This window comes from Vipera ursinii (assembly GCF_947247035.1).
Source record: "Vipera ursinii genome assembly, chromosome: 3".
Taxonomy (NCBI): Eukaryota; Metazoa; Chordata; class Lepidosauria; order Squamata; family Viperidae; genus Vipera; species Vipera ursinii.
This window is the reverse complement of record NC_139516.1, coordinates 161685783-161695434: the sequence shown is the minus strand read 5'-3', so window position 1 is coordinate 161695434 and position 9652 is coordinate 161685783. Positions and strand designations below refer to the sequence as shown.

The 9652-nt window shown below is 35.8% G+C and overlaps 1 protein-coding gene across 1 annotated transcript in view; it reads right to left on the bottom strand.

Moving 5' to 3' along the window:
• Positions 1-5243: 5243 nt before the first annotated feature.
• Positions 5244-9652, bottom strand: part of PIEZO2 (piezo type mechanosensitive ion channel component 2) — a gene marked incomplete at its 5' end in the record, with an annotated part of 205718 nt that continues 201309 nt past the window's right edge. Inside the window, 2 exons of the mRNA XM_083360729.1 lie at positions 5244-6205; positions 8569-8749. Coding sequence (XP_083216855.1) covers positions 5953-6205; positions 8569-8749 — 434 coding nt within the window. The 3' untranslated portion in view covers positions 5244-5952. The remainder of the gene's footprint in view (positions 6206-8568; positions 8750-9652) is intronic.

Here is a 9652-nt window from a genome sequence, read left to right as displayed (position 1 = left end):
ACTATGATTGTTTTGATTGGTTGGAATACAAATATATTGACTTATTTAGCCATACAAAATTTAGGGGACAAACTAGGTCCTTGTGGTTTGAATCGTGGCTGTGTTAGTTGTGGTATTTACATGTTTCACCCTTATTTCTTTACCTAATTCTATGTGTAAAAGGAAAAGCGTAAGCTTCTCTTTTTTTCTGTCCATGAGCAGAATTAACCTGAAAAAAAGGATACTGGTAGCATCATATGGAAGTTGTTAAGATAGCATCTTTTCCAAAAAAAAAAATGCTATGGGAAAAACATACTTTGCAGAATAGAACAAACAAGTTAATTCTGAGGTTCATTTATGCTATTTTTGTCTCAGAGTATATAGACCCAAACTATCTCCATATGTATTTCGGAGCCTTGATAAACTCAAGGGTGATGCATGTCTTAAGTGACAAACAAAGAATTAATTGTTCACCCTGATGTCCATATAACATAGCACTATGGTTATTGTCTGCTATAAAGGAATTGTACTAAGAACATTATGCATTTTTTAAAATGGTCTGGCGTGGTCTTTGATCTATTTTCAACAAATACACAATATGGTTTTAATTAGGAAAGGGTGTGGAGTCCCTATTTGTATTGGAATTTGAGCTTCATGGATTCTCAGAAGACCCTCTCTTACCCCTCCTTTCTAGAGGCTGAAGCAGAATCCTGATGAAAATAATTTTTAGTTGGTTATCAAAGCCAACCAAAATTTTAGGGAGCCGTAAACATTTCACTCCAAAGACATCAGAACCACAGAACAAAAATTAAATAAATTTAGAGTCATGGCTGTGGTTAAACAAAAAAACAAAAAAAAATCCTAATACTGTCTGGGGAGGGAAGTAACTAGTAAGAAACAGTGGCTTTCAAACATAAGTTTATAGGTCATAGAGGTGAGAGAGGAACTTACAATGAAGAGAGAATAAGAATAAAAAATGTTCAGAAAGGCTGTGTTGGGCATAGCTTGGGATGAGTGGAAAAGCCAATTCTTCTGCTTTCGATACCAGTTCCTCCAAAAGACAACCATGAGCGCTACAGTGAGAACTCACCCTTGAAAACTCCTCCCCAGTATCACGTTCCAGCATCATCTGACTCCAACATAACTAGTTACATAGACAAATATGTAAACAAAAAGCCGTGGTGACGCACTGGTTAGAATGCAGTATTGCAGGCTGATTCTGCTGACTGCCAGCAGTTTGATTCTCACCGACTCAAGGTTGACTCAGCCTTCCATCCTTCTGAGGTCAGGAAAATGAAGACCAGGTTGTTGGGGGCCTTATGCTGACTCTGTAAACCGCATAAGAGTGGGCTGTAAAGCACTGTGATGTGATATATAAGTGTAAGTGTTATTGCTATTACTACAAATCACCTATTGTGTTGCAGTTGGCCAATCATTTAACTATCCCGTTCAGTTCTTTGGTTGTCTTTCATTCTATGGAGGTAAAAAAGTGCCTCCTTTTTTCCCCATTCTCACCCCCCCTTGTGCTAAAAATCTTTTTCTTTAGCTGCTCATATTTTACATTGTTGGTATTATTTCGCTAGACAAGAGACTTCTGAGCATGTCCAGTGAATGAGCCTCGTGATAGTCCCCCACAACACTTTCCTCTAAAATGTATTATTATGAGGGTGGAAAAAGCAGATAAAGACCATATTTTGCTCTAGTCAGATGCCCAGATCAGCTCCTGACTCTCTTGTGTCCAGAACAGTCTATTACTAGGACATAATAACAATCATACTAAACAGCTAAAAAAATTCTAATCCACAGCTTAAAACATTGATGGCAACACTACATTGACTTTCATACACGCAGCTCTTTGGTGCACACTCTAAAGAAAACATATTACCCAGAAGGCCAGAACATACAGTCATGCATGATTCCTGCACTGAAGACATCTAGGGTGGAAGAATAGCAGCAGATAAATTTTATTGTTAAAAGAAACTTTAATCAAGAAGAGAATTTTTTATAGTAATTACAATGATTAAGAATATTAATAGCATATTTTTTGCATCACATTGCCACTGTGTTTTCCTGTTATTATTAAAACGAAACACTAAGTTGTAATCTTTCTTGAAACAGTGCATTTGTTGCTTTGAAATATATTTATAGAAAAGATACTGCAATCTGGAGGGGCCAATCACACTGATTTCTCTCTATGAAAAGCTTAGCTTGTATAACGCTCTTTCTCATACAATGTGAACTTCAAGATTCATGGCAATACATGTATTCTGCAATACTTAGCACTGCAGAAAAAAAACATTACTTTTCCTTGCTGGTTCAAAAATACAATGCTTGGAGTTTATCGTTGCCTTGAAGAGGAAAGCCATTCTTTTTGCCTGCATTTCACAAATTCCTTCTCTATATAATCATAATTGTTTACAACAATTTTTAAAGACCCACCGGGACTTTGGATGCTGTACAATCTGCATTAGAATCATGCTCTTAATTTTAGCTGTGTCTGGGTAGCTGTGTTTATTCAGTGGCAAGAGGAATGCATTCTATCCATTTTTCCTGTTGAAGGCTATGGTTCTTGAACAGACTAAAGCTCATTTCTAAATGAAATGTATCAACATGTACTTTAAAAAGATTCACACTTTTTTCTTTATTTTTTTTAAAGTATGCTATATACATGTGCATTCAAAAAAGTACTTAGAAGCACATTGTTCCTTCAGTACACATGCAATTGGGATTCCATGTAAGAATTGAATATGCTTTGGTGGTGTAGCAGATAAATTGCTAACTCTGTGAATCAGAAAAAATCAGAGATTTATAGTGCACACTGCACTTTTATAGAGTACATCACGTTAAAAGGCCAAGGCATACATGGAGGCTTTATACTTTTTAGTACACAGTATTTTATAAGCAACATGGATTTCTTGTTTTTGACTCACTGTTTAATATTGTCTTTTAAATAAAATGAGTACTAGTTGCAAAAAATAACACAAATATTGGCAAAATAGTATTGAAGAATATCGATCAAATAATCAAATTATGGACTGCATTAGTAGAATCTTATTGCAACACAAATACAACTTCAATGGCATGTTTTAGTAACTGGACCATGTTTCTTAAAGGTGTCATTGTACAAGAAAAAGGAGGGGAGGTTGGAATAGCTTGTAAAACGTAGTACTACATAGATGAAAAAGTAGCAATAGAACTTGGGGAGTGGCCGTGGTGGTGGTAGTCATTAAGGTAATCGTATTACCAGTACGTTCTGGCCAAAAAACACTTACAAAAGCTACTTTGTGATAGCCGAGTTTCTAGATTATGTTAAGAAGGGATTTAATTTTAAATGGAGACGTAGCCCTAATTTCAGTCATAGCTAATTGGAGCTTCCAAGGGCAGAACCTTCACTGTAACTTTTGTTATAGTTACTGTTGGGCAAATAAAAGGTTGCCACAGACATTTCAGAGATGTCGGCTTCCTAGTCACTATGAGGAAATTGGATACCAGGTGCAAAGGTTTTTTTGTTTCAGTATTAACAGGAGAATCTATTTGTTTAATAAAAATATAAGAAAGAAAAATGCATATGATGCCTACAAGGTAAAATTTTTTCATTGGTGCCTGTTTAATGGACTTCGTCTTATTTTGTGAGATACGACGACTGTTTTCTCAAATGGTTGCACAGAATAATTAAAAAAGAAATTGAATTACAAAGGTCATTGGGTCAGTTTTCTATACAGAATCCATGTATGCAAATGAAACATCTGTTAATATTTCATTTATAAATTTGATAGTCTTTAAGGTACCTAAGTTGTTTATTCTGATTTGATTAGTCACTGTAATCCTTTTCTTTTTATTGGAAAACTATAAAAGCCTATAAAAAGGTAACATTTTTGTTAGGCCAACTGAAGATACACAAAATAGTTTCAAGTTGTTTTTTTCCCCTCATAGTGAACATATCCATTATTGGTTCTGTTCATTTTCATTATAGTTTCTTTGGAAATTAGAATATGTTTGAGTGGCAGTCAGGGTGCATTTTATTATTGCAATATGTTAAAATGGTTTATTTCAGTATATCTTTCATAGTGTCAAAAATGTGCCATTTTTCAGAGTAAAGTACCAGCAATATTTTCACGGAAGCAGTCAACTCTAAGCATCACCACCATATTACATTTTGTTTAACAAACTAATGTGCAAGCAATTTTACTCTCACGTTGTGTATGCCATTACAATTTCATATATTTTTTGAAATTTACTATATCATCATATATAGTAAATAGTTTAGATCATTTTAATGATAATTGACACATTCACAATTTTCACATATTTAATTTATACAAAGAGAATTTCATTCAGTGTAAACAAGCATAGGAAAAATACTTTTAAGATAGTCTTTGCAACAAGAACGTTGTTTGAAATTGGTATGGGATGAAAACTAGTTATTCCATCCTTCTCCAACTTGGCTCCCTGCAGCTGTTTTGAGCTTACAATCCCCAACATGTCCAGCTAACATGATGCTCTGGGAATAGCACTTCCATTACCTTTGAACGGCATTATATTTGGGAATGATGGCATAATCTCTTACCATATTGTAATTATAATTAATTAATGTTAAGAAATAGTGTGTTTTAAATCATCAAATGAAAGCTACTTTTCAGCACTAAGTATTCATGTAAGGTAAAGGATCCCCCGCACATGCGTGCTAGTCGTTTCCAACTCTAGGGTGCTCATCTCCGTTTCAAAGCCAAAGAGCCAGCGCTTGTCCGAGGACGTCTCCGTGGTCATGTGGCCGGCATGACTAGACGCCAAAGGCGCACAGAACGCTGTTACCTTCCCACCGTAGTGGTCCCTATTTTCCTACTTGCCTTTTTACGTGCTTTCGAACTGCTAGGTTGGCAGAAGTAGTATTCATGCTACAGTGCCTTTTGCTAAACAGCCTGTGTCACTTTCAAGATATATATATATATATATACATATATATATGTATATATATATATACACACACACATACAAACACACACACACACACACATATACACACACACACACACACACACACACACACACACACACACACACACATATATATATATATATATATATATATATATATATATATATATATATATATATATATATATATGCATACTTTCTCATGACTGGGAATTTTAAAAAGACATCTTGGACATAAAAATGGGTATTGGAATATGTAAATCTGAAACACTGGAAGGAAATGCTAAATATATGTCATATCATTACATTAAAATGTCAAAATAGGGGAAAGCACATTGTAGTGATTGAAGAAAAAGATTAGCCCACAAAGGCTATTCATGATTCAACTGTCTTCTTTATTTTTCTTTTTAATATCTATCTTGTCAGATGGAGAAAATGGCCCCAGCAAAAACATCACAATATTTCCCTATAACTATCCATTAGTTGAAGATTGACAGTTTATTTTCCTGAGTAAAGTCACTGATGTTTTCAATATCTTCTTTAATTGTTCAAATAAAATAAGGCATTTAATGATTATATCACTTGATCTTTTCCCCTCCAAAACTGTATGACTGTTTAGTCTTTAACAGAACTGTTTTCCTAGAAATGCAAACAATAAAATTGCCTTCAGCACCAACTGTGATTAATTGCCTTGGACTTCCTAGAAGGGCAACTTGGGTCATAGTAGTAGATCCTTGAGAATTGTTGATGTTAAACAGCAAATTGCACAGTTCAAGATTTCTTTTTAGACAAAAGATCTCATATTCTGTTTTGATATCTTTTTTCTCCTTAGAATTAACTTAGACGTAGTTGCAGATAATGCTGTTCACTAAACTGAAAAGAAAGTCTCTGATGTTAATAATAGTTGCATCTGAAAAAAAATCTTTTTAAGGAAGCAGGCAAATTCCATGAACAAAAAAATTGCTTCCCAATTATAAAAGTGAATTTTGTGCTTCTTTTTTTCCAAAGAAATTCCAAATTTTGTGAACTCCAATTAGATTACTTCGTTTTTTCTCTAGTCCATTTGATCATAGTCTCTGGTGAACGGTACAGGAATATTAGTTTAGCATATAAATCTTCCTCTAGTTCCAATTCACCAGTCTCCCGCACTAAGAAGATATCTGTACACAGCTTTAGGATACGATCCACGTTAGGAAGCTCTTCAAACATAATAGAGTGGGAGATTCCACTGAAGAATTCACGGACAAATTTTCCTATTACCAGCACAACTGAAGCATATAAACCCATGATTCTGCAAAAGAAGAAAAATATTAACCTTTTAAAATGTGTAATAGTTTGAAAAGAGACAGACAGACGTAGTGCAGAGATGCAGCATGGTTAGATAAGGGGCACAGGATGCCTCAGGGAACTGGTAAGGTATGGACAGGGTGGCTTGGCGCAGGCTGTGTGCAAGTGTCTGTCCTCTGAGCAGCTGGAAGGATTTCGCCAGGGATTTTCAGCCCCAAAGCTCAAGGACTTGTCCATAGCAACCCCCAACTCACACCTGACCTTGGTCTCTTTCCCCCCCCCCACGGCATCTTGCACTCCTTATCTGGGACTCTTTCCATTTAATAATCCACAAGATTAATCCACAAAATTGCTTAATAACTGCAACTGAGAGTGCTGTGATCGCAGCTGTTAAATAAAGTGGTCATGTGACATCTTTCTTAAAGACTGCTTCACTCAGTGACCAAGATTCCGGGTCCATTTATGGTTATAAGTCAAGGACTATATGTAGAACTTAAAATCAGCAACTGCCAACTATAAGTCTCAAGCTTGATTAAAAGTTTGCATCTCTTTTTTCCCATTTGAGTGCCCCAATGGTCTGAATAATGTTTTTTTTCTGAAAGGGGGGGAGTTGACTTTTGAATACTGTTATTGCCTGCTTTCAAGCTCTTCTAGCCTTCACACTCACTAATGTTGAAAAGAGTGTGGGCTGTATTATACTCTGTTGCCCATATTTTAACCCTATTCAAACTGGTGGGATAAATTATCTATGGGAGCCTTCAGCCCCAATAAATTGTTCAATTAAAATGTAACTAATCTGGATTCAGTCCAATTTCTGATTCTGTTTTATTAATGGTAAAACATTACCATTAATGTTCTCATCCAATTACAGGAGCTTTATGGTCATAAGGATAAAAGTGATGTGATAAGAATTCATAACAATCAGCTTTTTAAATTTATGAAAGCAAACACACCCATGCCCAAACATGTTATCAGATATGATAGTAGTTGCTACCAAAAACTAGCAGTTTGAACTATAATTTGGAGACCAATTTTAAATGGCTTGGAGCTCTTTGAGTATATGTTCCAAAATGGATCCTAAACTGCTAAACAGTGCCAGGTCTGGTTAGAAGCATGAGATCCAATGCACAGCAATGATAAATCAAATAGTCAGAATCTAAACACTTTCTTTCTTATTCCTTCAGAATCTACTGAAATCAATATAAGGTATGAGAGGATCTACTTTACAGTTTCCTGCATTGGATGAGGAGAGCACATCTCTCTCCTTCTGTCCTGGCTGCTTTTTACAGAGGCATGATTGAGAGCATTTTAACAAACTGCATCACTGTCTGGTTTGGTGGCAGACGTGCCTCAGATAGAAAGTCCATAGAGAAATTGGTAAGGACAGTCGAGAAGATCATACGAAGCTCGCTCCCTGGTATTCAGGATGCTGCTTGCAAGCGCTATGTGCTTAGAGCTCAAAGCATTGTTAGAGACCCCACACACCCACTTTACGGTCTGTTTCTGTTGCTCCCTCTGGGAGGAGGTTTAGAAGTATTTCTAGCAGGACTACCCAATTCTGTAATAGCTTTGTTCCCTATGCCATCCGTCTGGTAAACTTGCAAGATTTGTTTTCCTCGCCATGCACATGTATACATAGCCTGAACTAGACTATTGTTTCTCTGTGTCATATAATATATGTGGGTATATGCATAATTATGTATGTATGTATGTATTTATTTATTTATTTATTTATTTATGTCATATTTATGAAGTGTATATTGGAGGCGGTGACCCTTGAGAGCTGTATGCAACGAATTTTCATTTTAATGTATGCCGATTAGTGTACAAAATGACAATAAAGTTATTATTCTATTCTATTCTGTTCTGTTTTGTTCCATTCCATTCTACTCTACTCTATTAATTTGTATTGTATGATCAGAGCTCTACTCCATTTTTTATACATATTTCATTTTAAAAAGAGTCAAGGCTTTGATTACATAGTTGAGGATTATATTCCCTTTTGTGTTTCTCCCCTGACACCATTTGAACATCAAATATTATGACAGATCTTTGTTTCCATTCCATTCCATTCATCTGAATAGATGCCCATATTATATGTACGACAGTTGCAGGAAATAGTTATGACAGACTCTTTTGGATATATTTTATCATCTAGAGTTTTCAATTAACTTATAGCCATTAAAATTGATCTTTTCAGCCTTTCATAATATCTTGATAATTTGGACATGGTCTTCAGAGATAATGGCATTGAAACTAATCTCCTTCAGGTGAACACATGTGAGGAAAGTTTGCTTTAATACAATGTAAATATAAACAGTAATGCTCCAAAAACATAAACAATGTTAACATGAAATATTTGCTTACCCATAACCTGCCAAAAATCCAAGACTGGGAGGACTGACTTTGTCACTGAACACAATTAGTTCCAATCTAGTTTTATCTGGCTCCAAAAATTTGTTCTTCTGATTTAAAACCCACCATTCATGAAGTTCACCAGACACATTAATATTGGATAGTGAAACAGTGATATCTTTAAACTTCCCACCTACAAAAAAGAAGAGAAGGAACACCCTCTTTATTAGCTATTCCAGAGGTGTCCAGCCTGTGGCCTATGGGCCACATGCAGCCCTGGACAGCTAGTAATGTAGCCCCACATGATCATAAACTTTAAACATTATGTTTATATACATTGATTATATTATATATTTTATATGTGGCCTAAGATAATTCTTCTTCACTTGATGTGGCCCAGGCAAGCCAAAAGGTCGGATACCTATGAGCTAATTAGAGAAGCAGGAAAATACTTTTTCAATTTCCCACCAAAAAAATATGGAATCAATGACCTCACACCATACAAATGTTTCAGAATTGTAATTTATGTTAGAGATAAGTTCATCATTGCATCTGTTCTCAGAGAAGAATTAACTTAATGTCAAAATACACTTCTGTATCTCTGTAGATTAGTGTCTAGAAAAGAGAATACCTTCCGAAAACTTAGAACTAGCCATCCTTCTTTTAAGCCTTCAGATTGTCTGATCAAGGCCTGTATCAGTATGTCTGAAAATAAAAGGAAGCAAATGAAATCCTTCTGCCTTATCCTAACACGCTACCTTCTACTGCAGTAACAGGAGTGCTGTAGCTGAACAAGATCACTTGCTTGATTGTAAGCAATACTGCATAAGCAAAACTGTTTCAATCTACAAGGCCTTAAAATTGGTAGGCAGTCTTTGCTTAATGACCATTTGTTTAGTGACCATTCAAAGTTATGATGATGTACTGTCGGCTAGTCCTCCAAAGTACAGCCATTGCAGCACCCCTGTGATCGTGTGATAAACATTTGGTGCTTGGAAAGCTGCCTGCATTTATGACTGCCAGCATGTACTTCAACTTTCCCTACCTGCCTATCTCCCTCCCCTCCCTGCCCTGTCTGCCCTTTTGGCTGCCTTTC